Here is a 19329-nt window from a genome sequence, read left to right on the forward strand (position 1 = left end):
AGGGGACACACCCAGGACGGGACGCCAGTCCATCGCAAGGCACCCCAAGCGGGACTCGAACCCCAGACCCACCGGACAGCAGGACCACGGTCCAACCCACTGCGCCACCGCACCCCCCGTTAATGTAGGCTATATGTAAGAAAAACAAAAGTGCAGAAGAAATGTTGGGGTAAAAGTAACAGCCCAGCTTGCTTCGCTCCTTCTATTAGAATTGTTTTTCCCCATTATGTCTTAGTTTATTTCTCTATGCAATTTTACAGAAACACTTCTAGATGGGTTACACTACCCACTGTAGAATGTGTCGTTTTTTCATCCTTCCGTGCACCGATGAAGAAAACGGGCCACAATCCAGGGTTATCTCCGTTACACAATAATTTAGACTTTGGGTAAAAATCCAACTCGTGTGCGTTTGGCTCATATTACACACCATGCGCAAATTTTTAAAACAGACCATTTTTAAAGTCTGTTAATAACAACTGCTGACGAAGTTGACGAAAAGAAACAGACAGAAAGCAATCGAGGACTGACCGTTAGACAATTGTGCGACCGAAAATGTTTTGCCTCCTTCCCCGTGGGGGTGTGGAATTGACTGAGAACGGTACGAAAGAGAGGGTTGCGAGGTAGAGCCCCGGTCCGGCAATCTGCGCTCCCGTTTGGCCCCAGACTCCCAGCGCTGCGGTTTCCAGAGCCGCGCGTGGTGACACAGACGGCCCCAGAGCTCCACGCTTCATTATTCCTCTGCAAAGGTTACTGTAATCATGTCAGTGCGGAGCCACAGAGTCGGAGGGAGGGAGAGCATCGACACACCTGTTATAGAGGCTCCCTGTACGGTACGGGGGGGTTCCCACCCACACCTCCTCCTGGCCCAATTCCCCACGGGAGCTCCAATGAGTGTGCCAACCAGGGGTTGCTCTCCATTTCTGGAACATGTGCACCTTCAGTGTCCGGTTCCTGCAGCGCCGCTCCCGAGCACTGCTGGACAGCGACAGATGACATAAGCAAGGGCGCGTTTGTTTATCCTTTACACTTCTGAAATATTGCTGCAGCAAAGGTCCCTTCCGCTCATTTCCGGTGCTCCGTCACGGGCAACAAGACCGGTACAGTTCGGAAGAAGAGAACGTTTCCTTTTATTCAGCCTCCTTTGGCCCCATTAGGAAACTTTGATGACTGTAAAACCACCTCTCGGGCTTATGATCAGTTAACGCGTTGAACACTTCGAGTCTCAGGGCAGTTTTAAAATGCCGAACGGCCAAAATCTCTTGCAATGTCCAGAGAAAAGTGTTTCAAGCTCATTTATGCAGCACTTTGAGAGAAGATGATGAAGCAGAGGCACCACAGTTGAACAAGTAACTCGACTGTGTCACGGTGACATAAGGACTGCATTTAGAATCAGTTACCAACACATCCTGCTCGGACGTTGAGGCGCTGCACCATAAATGGCTCTGCAGCGCCATCTGCTGGTCGAGTGAGGGCACGACACCCCAAAGGCTGTGCCTATCAGGAGACCTTATACAGTACACACACATTTTCAGAACCGCTTGTCCCATACAGGGTTGCAGGGAACCGGAGCCTACCTGGTAACACAGGGCGTAAGGCCAGAGGGGGCACACCCAGGACAGGACGCCAGTCCGTCACAAGGCACCCCAAGCAGGACTCGAACCCCAGACCCCCTGGAGAGCAGGACTGTGGTCCAACTCACTGCGTCACCGCACCCCCATACCTTATACAGTACATTCGTTTAATCCATCCAGCCCTGAGTGTTCATTCAAAATAAGGTAATTCTCCTATTATGCTACAAAAAACGTATTAAAATTATAATCGCAACTAATTTGGAATGTGGCCAATAGAAGTAGCTGATCTAAAAAGAAAATAACACCTGCAAGTTTCATATCGATTATTGGCCTTGTTTCATTTCGCATGTCATTTCTTTGTGACTTTTACACAAGTACACAGCTGCAGTGGGCCAAAAATGGTTAGCAAACTCCGAACAGGGACAGCTGGTAATGTAGTGGTTTGAGCTGTTGCCTTTGCCTAACTCTAACCATAAAAAAACGAACTAAATCCCTAACGTAACCCTAACCCTAACCTAACATTTACATAACTCTAACCTAACTCTAACATAACACAAACCAACATCTAACCTAACGCAAACATAACCCTAATGCTAACCCTAACTGTAACCTAACCCTAATGTAACTCTAATGTGACCCTACCCTTAACGTAACCCTAACCTAACCCTAACCCCAACCTAATTGTAACGTAACCCTAACCCTAAGGTAACCCTAACCTAACCCCAACATAACCCTAACTGAACTCTAACCTAACCCTAACGCAACCCTAACCTAACCGTATTCTAACCCTAACCCTAACGTAAGCCTAACCTAACAATCGAACAATTGTGTTTCTGCTGTATAAGCAACACCGTGTTCTCCTCCCGGTTTGTAACATGTCCCTTTTGTCTTAAGTGTGTTTGTGTGTGGTGGAGTGATGCCGGTGAAAAGCGTGCTGCTGGGAGCTGTGTGAAAGAGCTGTGTATGTGTGTGTTTGTGTATGGGGTGCCATAAGAAAGGTGGACGAAGATTCCCATGTGTTGTCAGAGTTTTTTTTTGTTTATTTGTTTTGGGGTTATGTCCCCACCTTGTGGGATTATTGTGGAATTGCAGGTGCCGTGGAGATTTTCATGGTGAGCGTGCAGTCATGTGGTTAGGGTTTCTGTGTCAAGGGGAGGTAAGTGTTCTCAGTATTTTAAGTTTAGGGTTAGGTTAGAGTTTGGTTAGGGTTAGGTTACAGTTACATTAGGTTTAGGTTGGGTTTAAGTGAGTTGGGTTTAAGCTTTGGTAAGGGTTAGGATTAGGTTAGCGTTTTGTTAGGGTTAGGTTTCAGTTACGTTAGGTTAGAGTTAGGTCAGGGTTGTTTTAGGGTTGGGGTTAGATGCCTCTGCAATGTTGTATGGACTTTGGGGACACTGGCTTTGGATTGACAAACTGGGGTGGTGGTCTCTACCTTTAAGAAAGCGGACCGGAGAGTGTGTGGCAATTTTTGGGGTATCACATTTCTCAGCCTCCCTGGGAAAGTCTATGCCAGGGTGCTGGATAGGAGGTCGATAGTTTAACCTCGGATTGAAGAGGAACAATGCGGATTCCGTCCTGGCCATGGAACAGTGCACCAACTTTTTACCCTCACACAGGTAATTGAGGGGGCATGGGAGTTTGCTAATCCAGTCTACAGGTGTTTTGTGGACTTGGAGAAGGCCTACGGCCATAGAAATTTGATCACTGTACCAGACTGTAGTGGTGAAGGGGGAGCTAAGCCATAAGGCAAAGATCTCCATTTACCGGTCAATCTACGTCCCTACCCTCACCTATGGTCATGAGCTTTGGGTAAGGACGGAAAGAATAAGATCGCGGATACAAGCGGCCGAAATGAGTTTTCTCCACAGGGTGTTGGGACTCACTCTTCCTGACAGGGTGAGGAGTTTGGAAATCTGGGAGGAACTCAGAGTAGAGCTGCTACTCCTGCACATTGAGAGGAGCCAGTTGAGGTGGTTCGGGCATCTGATAAGGATACCCCCTGGGCTCCTACCTTTGGAGGTATACCAGGCACGGCCAACTGGGGCGAGACCCCAAGGCTGGCCCAGGAGCTGGTGGAAATATTGTATCTCCCAGTTGGCCTGGGAGCGGCTGGGGATCCCCCGGCTGAGCTGGAGGAAGTTGTAAGGAACGGGGACGTCTGGGCCTCTCTGCTCTCCCTTTTGCCACCGCGACCCTCGAAGGACAAGCGGGCAAGGAAATGGATGGATGGAGAGTGCAATTTTATGGTAATACCAAATTGGTGTGCGTAACAAGATAGCCAACAAGCTATGATCCTCACTAAACAAACATGATCACAGGGAACACTGGAAAAATAATGAAGTTACTTTTATTTATTTTTATTTTACTTCAATTTCCATTTGTTGTCTTTTTTAAAATATTTTGGTCAATGTGTTTAGCGTAATGCAGAAACATCAAACAAGAAGCTTAGTTATAATATTACACATATATTGGTATTTTCAAAAATCAACCCAGGAAAGGTAAACTGTGAGGAGAGCTGAATAACAGTTACAATAAAAGCATTTTACAGAGGCATGAGCAGAAAGCTATGTAAGGTAACATTTTGGGATATACTCATTCGGATTTTCAGAATAGAACAGGTCATTTTTTCATTGTATCCTTTATCCATGGGACAAAAGCAGAAGTCTTCATGAAAACATTTGGATAAATTTCACTGCATGGTGTTGCAGTAAAGGCAGCTATTCCGTGTGCTTTGTTCATGCAAACAAGTGGACCCCCTGAGTCTCCCTGAGGAAGAAAGAAGAAAGATGATGTCACATAACCTGTGCTGCACTCACTCTATGTGTATGATCCTAGTGGTAAGTCATTTCAGCCAAAAACACTACAAATCTAACTAAAGATGAATAAGTGAATTTTCACAAAACTGAAAACTAAAAGGAACCGCTGTTCGACGGCCAACTCACCTGGCAAATACCCTTCTTTCCATTGAAGTGGGTGCACAGCATTCTCTCTGGGACAAAATATGAGGTCCAGTACTTTGCACATTGTTTGCTGTTCTGGATCTTGAGAAAGACCTCCTGCAGGTTTTTCATAGCTGAGGTCTTTGGCTTGCTCTGCCCCCATCCGCATGCGAGGCACTGGGTTTCATCTGGGACCTTTTCCCCCTTATTTGGCAACTCGATCACCTTGACATCCTTATTAAGCGTTGCATTCCTCTCAAGCTATTATTGAAGTACATGAGACATATTTTAATAACAGTCACATGACGTTTTTAACTGAGGATATTAAAAAATAGGATATATTCCATTAATACATAACAAAATTCAAAATAACCTTTTTTCAAATGAAATCTTATGGTATTTTCAAAAAATACCGCAGTCTAACTGATTGCTTTACTGATAATGCAAAAATTGTAAGGGTCAAAATGTGGCATACCTTACAGAGCATAACGTCAAAGTCGTACTTGTTTTTTGAATGTTCAGGATGCGGATAACATTTTTTTACTTTTATTTTCTGTCTGGACTTTGAATTCCTTTTAATATTGTTGGTTCCCAGCACAACGTGGATTTTTTCGTTTCTACAAAAAAAAAAGGGTTTTAATATTTACATCATGTTAAATGTGTTCAGCCTTTCATTATGGGTCATCACAGAAGAAAAGAGCCAAGATGAATAATTAAAATTCATTGGAATTGAAATAGACTGACTCTTTTAAACAGTGTGCTGCAGTGAAGACAAAGTCCTCCCGAATGAGAAACCCTCCACAGAAGTGCGTTCCGAGAGAGTCCTGCAGGGAAGCCATGTAGGGACGGGAGTGTGACTTGGCATTCTTCCCTCCTATGATACCTTGGTCAGATGCACCTACACAAAAAAGCACACAGGTACTGCACATTTTCTGCAGAATATGGGGCCTGTCAAACACAATATAGCAATTTATTATTGTTTGCAAAGGAAAGTGATCCCACATGCTAATGTAAACCCTTTGATTTGCTTTAGTCACAAACACTCTAGTTACATTATGCAAAGAAAAACTAAAAAACCAAAAATGTAAGCAGCCGTTGTTTTACCTGTGTGAGGGAGAGGCGGCAGGAGGAGAAGGCAGAGCAGAGACAAGGATGAGTGCATGTTTAACCACAATGTTCTGGTAGTCAAAAGAAGAGTGAAGAGGGTCTATTTTTATACACACCTCTCAACAGGAAGTGGACAAAGTCATGTGGAAACAGCAGACTATTTTCAAAGAAATCCTTTTTGTATTTCTCTCAGCCTTCACTTAAATCACACATTACAATGGTTTATACAGCAGTTTATTCTAACTGTGTGAGTTTGGCAGAAGGACCTCTTTCAAAGGCACTACAGCTGGAGAAGCATTCAGACAAGAGACCTTCAGACTGCAAGGCAACCACCAGGACACATGCAATTATATGTGCATAATGCAGAGGTTCCACATCTTTATGACAAATACTCAAGTCAAGCTGTGCCTCCTGTGTCCTTAAAAAGGCGTACAAAGAATATGGCTATGTCTAAACTTCTTAGTTTGAGTGCTGTACATGTCCGTTTATAGTTTCCTAGATACAGGTCTCTCGAATGAAACAGTCTGTGAAACGAACCCCGAACAAACATAATCAGACGAGGTTTTGCCAGAGGAAGGACCACAATTCAGACCTTCATCGTCAGTTTGTAATCAGATCTTCAATCCATCTATACAATCTATCTAATACTATCTATAAAATGCATTCAGTAAAAACTTCACATTGTGCTAAAGTGTGCATACAAACATTAAAGTCTTGAGGTAAGAAGTGTGTGAGAACATCATCTTGGAAGTGGTGCCTCTTTTGGTGCAACAGCCGATAAAGGTGTTATGCTTGCAAACTGCAGGTAGCTGCATGTCAGGTCATCAGAACCCAGTTTAAATCACTGACAATGCCATAAATAATGTGCAGTCTACATGGAGATGCATAGATCATAAATTAAGAAGACTTAATTGAAATGTTTTAACAGAATACCCAAATGTCTAAAAGTTTATATATGCTTATCATATGAGCCTGTTGTGATATTCTGTTCATACTGGTAGCAGAGGCAAGAAAATGAGAAGAAGACCTTAGGTCACACTGAGCATGTAGCCAGGTGTCAATAAGTCTCTATTAACCATGGTATGTCCAAAACGGGTAACAGAACACCTGAGTGACCACTACAAGCCTGCAATTATTTTACTTCAACCAAATGAAAGCAAACCCTACTAAACGACCACTGCATTTCTTCAATCTCGTTTATCCTGGTAGAACCACAGGCAAACTACGAGTTGAAGCCAGGTTAACTATGAGCTCCTTCAGCTTTGACCATATTTATGGCTCTGCCTAAGCCAGAGGATAGAGGAAGACAGGAGGCTGAAAGCCCACAGAAACTTGGAACTAATAGAAAATAGGTTGTGTCCACATCTTTCAGTTCTTTTTATTGTTTCCCCCCTTTTTTTATCTCATGTCCAATTAATTCACAAAGCCTAAATTTACAGTTGCATCACAAAAGCTTTTGCTTCTATTCCTGAAAGTGGTCTTCTAGCCAGGAAAACCATTACGGGGAGTATTTACTCCGCTTAATTTTTCACTTTAATGTTGAACAGGGAGACCGTTTTCAGTTTCATTTTGATTCCACCTCAGTTTGTGCCTCTGTTTCTGAAACCCACCCACCAGATGTGTGAAAACAATGGCATCCGTTTGTCAACTACACACCTCATCTGTGAACAAAAAGGTGTTTTAGTGATTGTGTGTGAAACATGGCAACTATAGAAGAGCTGCTACACTTTTTTTTTTACACTTTAAGCTCTCTTCTTATCTTATGGTTTTGCTCATCAACCACGTCTTTGCCTGTTGAGCAGTAATGCTCAGTTGAAAAGCAACACTTTCAAAGGTCAACCGCATAATCATTATTGTCATGTCTGCTGAATGTGTAGAGTATATATTTATTTGTGATTTGTTTAATTGAGGCACACAATTCTAACCAACTAAGTAGAAGATAGGAATTTTGGCAGCTGCTCTCTACCTTGATGTCTTAACTAGTTGTTGGCTCACTGAAATGTTGTTTTGAATCCCAGCATGTTTAAAGAGCTCCATTGTCAGGGCACCAGATGTGAAAACTGCAGAAATCTGTATGTCACATCTGGAATCTTGCCTTCTGTCTAAATCACTGGAGAATAACTGTGTGAACTATTCCACTTAACAGAGCTAAACTTGCACAGATTACAAAAATAATAAATACTTATTACCCATACTTTGGGGGTGCGGTGGCGCAGTGGGTTGGACCGCAGTCCTGCTCTGCGGTGGGTCTGGGGTTCAAGTCCCGCTTGGGGTGCCTTGCGGCGGACTGGCGTCCCGTCCTGGGTGTGTCCCCTTCCCCCTCCGGCCTTACGCCCTGTGTTGCCGGGTAGGCTCCGGTTCCCCGTGACCCCGTAAGGGACAAGCGGTTCTGAAAATGTGTGTGTGTGTGTGTACCCATACTTTAAGTACCCATCTTAATACTGCAGGGTTTGATATTAATCATGGCTGCAAAGTAATCCTATTGTTCATCTTTGGTAATTAATAAAATAACTTGTGAAAAAATAACCCACATGAACAGCCCAAAGTTCTGAAGACCCTCCGAAATGACAGGAAACTCCAGAGCGTAACGCGTAAGTTTATGGTTCAGCTATAATTTTTATGCTTGATAGCTAATGTCCTGATGAAAAAAAATGAATTGGTTGAGTGTCTGAATTTCAATTAGCTTAGAACCTTTGAATCAGCAGGATGATGATGCAGTTTTTTAAAATTGATGAGCCACATCCTGTACTTTTTTACAAAAGTAAAATGTTTCTGTTCAAATGCAGCACAGAGTGTCATCAGAAACTGGTCTTCAGCTTCTTTATTTTCCATCAATGACTGGAGCAAAATTTTTTACCACCTGTAGCATATAACAGGTGAATTCTTAAATAAAGACACCCCTCAACCTGTGCAAATAGACTGTTCTTTGACTAGCACAGAAATCCAATAATATCTCACCGTTCGGGTTTAGATCGGGCAAGCCTTTCTTCCCAATCATCCCACTCCAGATTTCCAAGTCATTGCCAACGCGAGTGTTGAAGTCCCCCAGCAGGACTATGGAGTCTGTAGGTGGGGCCCTGTCCAGAACCCCACCCACTCTTTTGAAGAAGGTTGAATACTCTGAACTGCTGTTTGGTGCATAAACACACACAACAGTCAGAGTTTTCCTTTCTGCATTGAGGCGACCCTCTCATATACCAGGACAAGCTCCAACTGTATGGCCACCAGCCAGGCGCTTGTGAGTATCCTGCAACCCGCCTGGCGCCTCTCACCCTGTGCAACTCCTGAGTAGAAGAGAGACCACCCCCTATCGAGGAGTGTGGTTCCAGAGCCAACACTGTGAATGGAGATGAGCCCAGCTATATCTAGCTGGTATCTATCAACCTCCTGCACTCGTTCCGGCTCCTTCCCCCCAGTGAGGTGACATTCCATGTGCCAAGAGCCAGTTTCTGCTACGAGGGGCAGTGACAGCACGCATATTATGCAGAATGTGTCTGCAGGTGTGGGTTGTGGCTTCGATGTGCCTAGAGAAAAAAAAGACTTGAGTCAATTGTCACTCCCAGACTCTTCACTGAGGAGGTAAGCAAAATTAATGAGTTATCCAGTTTGATCAACAGATCATGACAGGAGGACAGGCCAGCTGGGAGGTGAAGAATCTCTGTTTGCAGAGGTCGAGTTGGAGGTGGTGATCAGACATCCATGCAGAGATGTCCAACAGGCAGGCAACAATGCGTGTGGAAATGTCTGATGCTCCAGGTGGAAAGGAGAGGAAGAGCTGGGTATCATCAGTGTAACAGCGGTATTTGAATCCATGGAAGCTATGACTGGGCTGAGGGAGGAGGTGTAGACAGAGAAGAGAAGAGGACCTAGTACCAAACCCTGCGGGACACCGGTTGAGAGAGGCGGAGGAGAACGAGAACTCCGCCAGACCTCTTGATAGGATCTGTCAGATAGGTAGCACTCAAACCATCTTCATCCCACTCCTTTGATCCCAAGCTGACTAAGAGAGGAGAGTAGATTCCGGTGGTTGACAGCGTCGAATGCTGCAGACACATCGAGGAGGATGAGGACCAAGGAGAGGGAGGCAGCTCTAGACAACTGGAGAGCAGCAGATACTGCCAGAAGCACTGCCTCAGTGGAGTGACCAACTCTGAAACCAGACTGATATCCATTGAGGAGATGGTGCCGGGTGAAGAAATCAGACAGTTGATCACAGGCTGCCCGCTCTAGAGTTTTAGACAAGAAGGAGAGGAGGGAGACTGGTCTGTAGTTTTGGACCAAATTGGGATCCACGGGGAGTTTCTTTTACAGAGGTGAAATGAGAGTGGTTTTGAAGGCAGCTGGGAAACAGCTAGATGAGAGTGAGGAGTTGATGATCTTAGAGGTGAAGGCGGAGAGTTGCGGGGTGATGGTCTGTAGGAGTGGCCATGGGATTGGATCAAGTGAGCAGGTGGTGGTGCTGTGTGATATCAATAACAGAGAACTTTGATAGAATATGTTCAACAACACTGACACAATTTTGCTTCACAGTTTAAAGCTCAAACGAACGCTATTCCTTAAAATATTCATATTTCATTTCATATATTAATCAGATAATATGATAGTTATTTATGTATTAGGATAATTGTATAATTCATTTGCACAGGTTTCCCTTGTATAACAAAGGCTAAGGTAGGATAAAAAAGGCAGGAATTTTACGTTTGGTGTGTGAGTGTGTATGGGCGGTATAGACAGTCCAGAGGTGAAAACAGCACAACATACCATACACATGTGTTGCTCTGTCATAAACTACATCACACACTGCTCTTACTTCTTTTAACCCTTCATTCAATTCCTTTTAATGTGAATGGGCATGTGCCATGTATCCGGATCCTGTCTTACAGGGGAAACTTTTGTGACTCAGGAATGCTTTTTTCTCTTTTAACCCTTTACATGAATGATGATGAAGTGTAATTTTTACAGTAATCCAATTTGTGAGCAGATCTTTACACAAAGGCTTTACAGGTCTAAATAAAACCTATATTAATAAATTAATATGATAACCAGTAATATAGCAGGGTTTGTACTGCTAAATTATCCAGTGGATGCAACAAATTCCTCAGCAGGTAATTTAACATATCTGGTTTTAACAAAGGGGGCGCGGTGGCACAGTGGCACAGTGGGTTGGACCGGGTCCTTCTCTCGGGTGGGTCTGGGGTTCGAGTCCCGCTTGGGGTGCCTTGCGACGGTCTGGCGTCCCGTCCTGGGTGTGTCCCCTCCCCCTCCGGCCCTACGCCCTGTGTTGCCGGGTAGGCTCCGGCTCCCCGTGACCCCGTATGGGACAAGCGGTTCTGAAAATGCGTGTGTGTGGTTTTAACGAAGGTAGCTGGTTGAATAATGTTTCTTGTGTCTCAGGTAATAGCACTGATTTGTAATGGCAGCACACTGAATGCTTGTGAAAAGAGGTATAGCATAAGGTATATTAAACAAATATTTTAGCTAATTGTAAGATATGATCTGTTTGTCCTAACTGCCACTGATGTAATAAAACAAGAACATAATCATAGTAACTTACCACACAGTCAAATAGTCAATAGCTTATACACACATGCTGGCAGAGGCCACTTGTCCCGAGCAGGGTCGCGGTGAGCCAGAGCCTAATCCGGCAACAGCGGCTGTAAGACTGGAGGGGGAGGGGACACACTCAAGACGAGACGCCACTCCGTCACAAGGCACCCCAAGCGGGACTCGAACCCAGAGCCGGCAGAGAGCAGGACCCAGCCAAGCCTGCTGTGCCACCGGGCCCCCCCCATAGCTTATACACTTTCTTGAAATTCCCTTGAATCTCTCTTTTTTTTGTTTGTCTTCAAGAGCTTATTTTCCTTTCATGTGCAGCCTCCAATTTTCACATTTTCAAGATTACATGGCAGTACTTTTTCACACCCTCTGTTGCTGCCACGTGACATTACTCAGTTCCTGTAGAGAGGTGTAGCTACATAAAAGGAGATCCCCTGAAGTCTGTCTGTGTAACTGACAAAGCTCCGAGGCACGTCGCCCATTATGTACACATCCCTGCGTCTTCTCTGTCTTCTTCTCCAGCTGCTTCTCCATCACACAGGTAATGTGACATGTTGTTGCCAGTACAACTGCAAATGAAAGAAAGTGGAGGGACAGCCAAGCAGGAATCCTGCAGTTCAGTGTTTTCTTGCCATATAACAACAAAGTGTGATGCTGATGTGTAGGAGCATCTGACAGCGGTATCATAGGAGGCCAGAGAGCTAAGCCGCACTCCCGCCCTTACATGGCCTCTCTCCAGATTGACGGATCACATTTGTGTGGAGGCTTTCTCATTCGCAAGGACTTCATCTTGACTTCAGCACACTGCTCTCACCGGTCAGTTCATCTACATTTGCCTTCTGTCTCCATTTTTCATATGTTATCCTTTGATTTAGGCATTAGGCAGCATTGTATAGCATGCCCACAATAATAATAATAATAATAACAACAATTATTAGTATTACTTGTTTAGTTTATGCTTTTGTCCAAGTTGACTAAGGTAGATCATGGAGTCTACAACACAATTCAGGGTCATTGTTCACTTTTGCAATATTCTGGAGGATTTGAAACTGTTTTTAGATGAGTTGAAATGAATGCTGCAGAGAAACTTGCTTTACCTCACAGATGCAAAGAAATCAAAGTTGTGCTGGGAGCCCACAACATTCGGAGGAAAGAAGCATTAATACAGAAGATACCAGTAAAAAAATGCTACAAGCACAATCTCTATAAAATTGCCATATATGACTATGACATAATGCTTATAAAGGTGTGTATTCCTATTAGCAAAGTACATCCGATTGCTTTTTATGCAACCCCTTCAAGTATATATAAAACAGTTGTAAGAAAGCTGCATTTGCTGATGTTATTTATTACTGTTTTTAGAAAATGATGCATAGTGTGATGTTTCTGCTTTATTTACTTTATAGCTACAGCACAATGCTGCTCTCAATAAGAATGTAAAGGTGATAGAGCTGCCAAAATACAAGGAAACTGTCCCAGATGAAACCCAGTGCACCATGTCTGGATGGGGGAAGACGACACCCCAGGGGCAGTTTGAGAGCGTCCTACAAGAGGTCTCTCTCAAGATCCAGAGTAACAAAGAATGCAGGACGGCCTGGCACAATGTCTTTTCTCCACAGAGAACTCTGTGCACTCACTTTAATGGAAAAAAGGGAATTTGCCAGGTGAGTTCAGCAAAATAACTGATGAGGACTGAATACTAAAATATTTATTGGCAATTGCTGATTTGAACAAATGTTTTTTGCCTTTGTGCATTTGGTGTATTCGCATGACAACCTTTGACTGCACTTAGTGGTTGGGTGTGTTACATGACTGAACAGGAATACGATCTTTATTTTTTTCAGGGGGATTCAGGGGGACCCCTTGTCTGCAAAAACAAAGCACATGGAATAGCTGCTTTTACTGGAAATCCATGTAATATGAATTACCCCAATGTTTTCATGAAGGTGTCCTTCTTCATTCCTTGGATAAAAGACACAATGCAAGAATAAATGGTCTGCAGGAGAAACAGAAAAAATTGAAGGTTCAGATATTGCTGTAAACTGAATCGTTATACTGATAAAAATGCTCCACAGCTGTCTCACATGCTCATGCGATGTGTTTAGGCTGCCATCAGGTTCAGAACTATTCCACATTTATTCTGCATGTAAGTACAATACCTAAGCATCCAGTACAAATGGCACATATGGGGGAGATTACGTGGGTTGATTTACACCATGAAGTCTGCTGGATTCATTCCCGAAAAGTACCCAGTCGTTTTACTTTTGAGGAAGGCGGTTAACCTGAACTTACTCTGCCATAGCTGATTTTTGCAATGCATGCTCCTTTTGAGCCCTCTGTGTAATGGTATACTTACGCTTCTTTAGTGCTGACTCCTGTTTGATGTTGGCCTTGAAACTGATCGCTTGCACAGCAAATAAAAATTTGATTATTGGTATTAGTTATTGGTGATGGTCATTTAAGCGGCACAGGTTAAAAAACTAACTGATGAAACACTAATATTTTTGTTTTGACTTTTAAGGTGGACTGAGCCAAGTAGAATACACACACACACACACTCTTTCAGAACTGCTTGTCCCATACAGGGTCACAGGGAACCAGAGCCTACCCACTAACACAGGGCCGGAGGGGGAGGGGACACAGACAGGACAGGATGCCAGTCCATTGCAAGGCACCCCGAGCAGGACTCGAACCCCACACTCACAGGAGAGCAGGACTGTGGTCCAACCCACTGCGCCACTGCACCCCCCTCCATGGAGAATATACATACATACATACATTTTCAGAACCGCTTGTCCCATACGGGGTCACGGGGAACCGGAGCCTACCCGGTAACACAGGGCGTAAGGCCAGAGGGGGAGGGGACACACCCAGGACGGGACGCCAGTCCGTCGCAAGGCACCCCAAGCGGGACTCGAACCCCAGACCCACGGGAGAGCAGGACTGCGGTCCAACCCACTGCGCCACCGCACCCCTTAGTCCATGGAGAATATTACTTGGCATATGTTTAAGTTTACTCTTTACTCACATGACTTTACTTATGACTATAAATGCCAGAAATCCGTCTATGTCGGAAGGTCCTCTCCCCTGCCTCAATTCTGCCTTGTTGTCCATCACCTTGTCACCAAGGTAAAACTACCACTTCCTGTATATTTGGATGGAAAACTTGTGAATGCAATATACAAATCTTGCTCAGTAAAAAGAAAGAATGTAGATGAGAAACCATACACAACTGCTGCAGGATATTCTCATTTACTGTACTGCAGGCCATGTATTCCATTAAAAAGGAACCAAAGGGTAATTGTTGCACATCAGGAACAGTGTGATTTCCCAGCAAGCCACTGAGTAGGGCTTCTGGCTAATAATGGTTTAATGCAAGATATAGTTAGAAAGGACTGCTGCACTTTACCTTCATTTTAAAATGTTATCTTGAGATGACTTGTCTTTTCTGGTGGACAAAAGAAATGGAGCCCAGGGACTTTATCTGATTTCAAGAGGATTCACAACTAATGACTGCTGAAGTGTACAGCTGACAGTTTTATGAAGCTCATATAGGCAGCAGGCTGTGCAGCGGTTATGGGCTCATAACCTCAGGACAGCTGGTTAAAGGTCACACGCTGAAAGTGTAAATGAAGGCCGGTGTTCTATACAATTACTCCATTGACATATTCCAGCCGAACTTCTCTTGTGCAAGAAAGGAAGAAAGAAAAAAACTAGTAAAGAAAGTACATTTCACCAGTGCGCTGATTTACATTCCTGCCACAAATAAATGAGCAAACGTAGACTTCCCTCAGTGTGTACCTGTATGCCCGGAAACATGATTGTCTTGCGGAAGCCTGGTGTTCTATCTCACATTATGGCCTACACTTCCTGAGATAGGCTCCAGACCACCATGATCCTCAATTGGCTAAGTATTCACTCCTGCAGTCACTCACTATTATTAATTGTTTGTCCAAGTCAGGAATGCAGTCGTCTGGAGAGTATCCTGGAAGCACAGGGCTGTAGACTTGTCCGGATATACCCTGGACAGTCAAAAGCAGTAGCTACACACATTCACAGATTATGGGAAACTTAGAATCACATACACATTTTCTGAACCGCTTGTCCCATACAGGGTCACAGGGAACCAGAGCCTACCCGGTAACACAGGGCATAAGGCCAGAGGGGGAGGGGACACACCCAGAACAGGACACCAGTCCGTCGCAAGGCATCCCAAGCAGGACTCAAACCCCAGACCCAGCGGAGAGCAGGACTGTGGTCCAACCCACTGTGCCACCGCACCCCACTTAGAACCATCAATTACTGAATTTAATACGTGGACAGTTTAGAGTCACCAATTACTGAAACACATATTGTAGGACTGTGGGAGGAAATGAGATTTCCTGAAAACTGGTAGAAGGGAGAAATTTTAAAATATTTTTGTTATCAGTAATTCACAGCTTTCAACCTCTGTGTGGCTTAAAGTTCAACGTATATCACAATATGTCATTGAAAATTTTTAAATGACAGCTGGGGTTGTTGGTGAAACACCTATTTGACATTTTCAGTATGGAAATATCAATGACTTGAGCTACACTAAAACTAATGATGCAATATGTAGTGATTATTGATTTATCAGTTTAACATCTGCAATAATGACAATATGACCATGTCCATAGCAAAAAAGATGTCAGAAACATTTAGAAAGGCAAAATGTACAAAAAAATGGAAAAATGTTTCCATATGTGCGTGTGTGTGTGTAAACAGTTTTAAAAATACACCAAAGTATCATACAAGTAATTGTAAGCTGTAAATTCATTACTTCAGATAATCATGAATATATGTGTTTTCAGTATGTGCGATTTGAACTGCTGATGGCTCTTAAGATACCCACCAGAGAGTCTTTTATTGCAGTTAGAGACATGTCACAAATCCCAATTTAAAATTTTACATTGTGTCTACATCCTAATCTATAGAACATCTTTGTGTTGCTCTTGTTGCTTCTACAAAGATTTGTCTTTATATCATGGTACACTCTGATATTGTCTGGCTATCACACACACACACAGTCTCAAACCTCTTGTCCCAAGTGGGGGTGCGGCAAGCCACAGACTAATCTAGCAACAAGGCTAGAGGGGGAAGGGACACACCCAGGACAGGATGCCAGTCCATTGCAAGGCAGCCCAAGCAGGACTCAAACCCCAGACCTGCCAGAGAAACCCGCTGCGCCACCGCTCCTCCTTCATTGCCTGGATATAACTGTTACCATAAGTCATCAAGATTTTTGTTAAGAGAGCCAAACAAACAATACCAGTCTAGTATGAATTTAAATCCATTAGCGTAAGCTGGTAATGGAAGGTGGTCTGTAAAAGTTTCCGTTAGACTATGTGGAAGGTTTCATAGAAAGATTCATCTTTGTAATCAAGTTATTTAGAACTCTGATCTACAGCTCTCAGGTAAACCACACACATTAATATATTTACAAAAAATTGTCCAATATTTCACTAAAATAGAAAATAACAGGATGTTCAGCTAAGACACGTAGCTTCATATAGGATTTTTTTTTAAGTATTGGTTTCATACTCATTTATTTCATTAGGGGGCAGCATATTACATTATAACTAGACACTGGTCCTGTGTTGAGAAGATACTACTGAGAAAAAAAATCATGTCCCAAAACAAGCTAAATTTTTAGATGACAGGTATTGATTTAAAAACATCTTAGGCATAGACACATGTCTATAGAAGTGCATAGAGGCCAGAAGTGAAAAAAGGGTAAAGTGCTCCAGTAATGGAGATCAACAACATGAAGTCGGTGAAGAAAAACTAACCACAAACCTTCAGAGCTTCCTGTCACCTCAACGTCAAAGACAAGATAAAAAAAGCTAGTAAAGTTATGAAATTGCACACAGCCATACCCTCTTAATCCAATGATCAGGCTGAAGCAGTGCTTGCCTTAGTAACTTCTCGGCTTTTAACACCCACACATGGACAACGTTCCACTCTCTTTCTGCCTTCTTGGCAGTACAGTGATCTTACACTGTCCATGTACAAGCAGTTCACACACTGGGCAGTTGGTGGCATAGTGGTTACAACTGCTGACTCGCAGTCAAAGGACCTGGGCTTACATTCCTTAGTACTCTTGAGCGAAATACTTAACCTGAACTGCTTCAGTAAAAATTACCCATTGTAGAAAAGCTCAATCACTGTAACTTACATTCATTAATTTAGCATTGACTTTTTTTGTAAAACGACTCCCAATGAACACCATGCAGTTGTATCAGCCCACACCTTTTCACCTAAAATTAACATTGTACAGTCGTTTTGGAGAAAAAGAGTGTCATCTAAATAAATAGATGTAAATATATTCTGTACATTACTATTTCCACCCCCACAAACCTGCCATCGATGTTGCAAACTTCAATGAAAAGCTGTGGCCTCTGGTGAAATTTATTCTTACAGTCTGTATTTGTGGCATCGGCAGCCAACGGCAGAGCGCTGCTGATGTCTCTGGAGCTGCTTGTCTTTTTAATGCCACATTAGCTTTAGTTGTTGGTTTTGGACGTCACGTTCCTGAAATGCATGAACAAACATCCACTTCCTTGCCACACAGTGACGCAAAGACATCCTTGCGCATCCCACACGAGACGAGTACAATACACCCAGACATCAGCTTGTGAGCTGGGCAATTTCCACACCAGCTGCCATCAGCTTGCTTAATTTCTGCCTGGATATGAAATAAACAGGCCGCTGTTCGATTGCAGTGGGTCAGCTATGGCCAGACAGGCGGTAACGCACACAGAAATTACTCATAAAGTCAGAATCGTGGTTGGATCGTTCTAGTGGAGAAGGCTGCCTGGTGGTTTGGGCCTTGGCAGCACAAGCGCGGACCCTCCCTTCCATGTGCCTCTGCCTTGCTCCGCATGGGCCGGCAGAGCACATGGGGGGGTGGGGGGTGAGTCCTGCAACATGTATAATTCATCCTGCTTTCAGCTCCATTCGCTGATGTACACAACCTTGTACAAAGTTATTTACCAAGGTCCGGGTGTCCAGAGGGATGTATGAGTGAAGGGCTAAACTTCTTTCTTCTCCAGCTTCTCTCCTGGTAACAGGGTAACCAGTACCATGGCATGCATGTATTTTCATAATTTTTAAATGTGGAGATCTTGTGAAGAAGCAAAGTTACAAAAATATCACTTTAATGTATAATACATTATCTATCTATCTATCCATCTATCAAACTGTTTGTTTGTCTCTCCCTCTGCGAAAGACATGTAAATCAGACTTATTTGTGTTAATTTAAAACACTTTAATCAGTTCTGATTCGCATGATACCTACTTGTGGGGCTATTATGATAATACTACGATTATGATTTTTACTTTAATTCAAAGGCAGTCTGGAGACACAAGGAGAATATCAACTTGTCAGGTTTGGTGGTGCAAAAAAATAATAGCAACTCAAAGGAGTACAACTGTATCCCTCCATTATACCTGCCATGCATTTTTTTCAACTAACCATTAACCTTGGAACAGCACTTTTTGAATGAAATTTTGCTGTCATGACTAGGCATGTCCCTAAAACACAACTTACCCTATTAATAATAAAATGGAAGGCAAGAGCAACATAAATTAATACTTGCATTTACTACTATTGAAGAAGAGTGGAATTAATTTTTCCACATCAGTGAATCTATTCTGGTGGGGTGTTTCTGCCAAAAACTGGGCGGTTTGGCAGTGTCTTATGTGACTGCCCTTTTTCTTCCTTGCATCTCTGTCCTGCTCTGTCCCAGCTGAGAGTGCTGAATCATTTAAAATGCATTACCCTTCCTCGGCAGCCAAAACAATAAAATTAAGTCTATGGAGGTTAGTTTGTGTTTGGTGAAAGTCGGTGGATCGACATGTTCCATAGTGTCGATAATGGCACGACCTCCGCAACAGTGGACCCGGTCCATTGTACATGTCAGCTCCTACAGTTACGTGTGTGATTTCATTCTGCTCCAAAAATTATCCCAATTTCTCACAACCCGAAACAAGTCACGGAAAATTGTTGTTTCATAAGTGTGCAACTTTGAAACCATGTTCAGTGTGATACAGCATTATAATGGAAGAGTCCTCTCAAAGTATTAGAAAAAGTACTCTAAGCGAAGAAAGATACATCGTGAAATTGACACTAAGCA

General features: G+C 43.4%; 2 protein-coding genes across 2 annotated transcripts; one reads left to right on the plus strand and one right to left on the minus strand.

Annotated features, from left to right (window-relative positions):
- Nucleotides 1–4082: 4082 nt before the first annotated feature.
- On the minus strand, nt 4083–5686 carry LOC108920043 (granzyme B-like). Its single transcript, XM_018728497.2, has 5 exons — nt 5615–5686; nt 5255–5408; nt 4986–5127; nt 4514–4771; nt 4083–4337 (listed from the first exon to the last, which is right to left on the minus strand). The coding sequence occupies exons 1-5, from the start codon at nt 5670–5672 to the stop codon at nt 4191–4193; spliced, it is 759 nt and encodes a 252-aa protein (XP_018584013.2). The 5' UTR covers nt 5673–5686; the 3' UTR covers nt 4083–4190.
- A 5894-nt stretch (nt 5687–11580) lies between these two features.
- On the plus strand, nt 11581–13584 carry LOC108920035 (granzyme B-like). Its single transcript, XM_018728488.2, has 5 exons — nt 11581–11714; nt 11839–11989; nt 12278–12419; nt 12580–12837; nt 13018–13584. Exons 1-5 carry the CDS (start codon nt 11657–11659, stop codon nt 13162–13164), a joined length of 756 nt encoding a protein of 251 aa, XP_018584004.1. The 5' UTR covers nt 11581–11656; the 3' UTR covers nt 13165–13584.
- The last annotated feature ends 5745 nt before the right edge of the window (nt 13585–19329 follow it).

Source organism: Scleropages formosus, chromosome 14, assembly GCF_900964775.1.
Source record: "Scleropages formosus chromosome 14, fSclFor1.1, whole genome shotgun sequence".
NCBI lineage: Eukaryota > Metazoa > Chordata > Actinopteri > Osteoglossiformes > Osteoglossidae > Scleropages > Scleropages formosus.

What these genes read in the sequence shown, in the direction of transcription:
- LOC108920043 (XM_018728497.2), bottom strand. Translation starts at nt 5,672, where the DNA reads ATGCACTCATCCTTGTCTCTGCTCTGCCTTCTCCTCCTGCCGCCTCTC. An exon ending in GCAGCACACTGTTTAAAAGA is followed by an intron (nt 5,128 to 5,254) that starts GTCAGTCTATTT and finishes TTTTTTTTGTAG; the next exon opens with AAACGAAAAAATCCACGTTG. An exon ending in GAAAGAAGGGTATTTGCCAG is followed by an intron (nt 4,338 to 4,513) that starts GTGAGTTGGCCG and finishes TTTCTTCCTCAG; the next exon opens with GGAGACTCAGGGGGTCCACT.
- LOC108920035 (XM_018728488.2), top strand. Translation starts at nt 11,657, where the DNA reads ATGTACACATCCCTGCGTCTTCTCTGTCTTCTTCTCCAGCTGCTTCTC. An exon ending in GCTGCTTCTCCATCACACAG is followed by an intron (nt 11,715 to 11,838) that starts GTAATGTGACAT and finishes GCTGATGTGTAG; the next exon opens with GAGCATCTGACAGCGGTATC. An exon ending in TCAGCACACTGCTCTCACCG is followed by an intron (nt 11,990 to 12,277) that starts GTCAGTTCATCT and finishes TTTACCTCACAG; the next exon opens with ATGCAAAGAAATCAAAGTTG.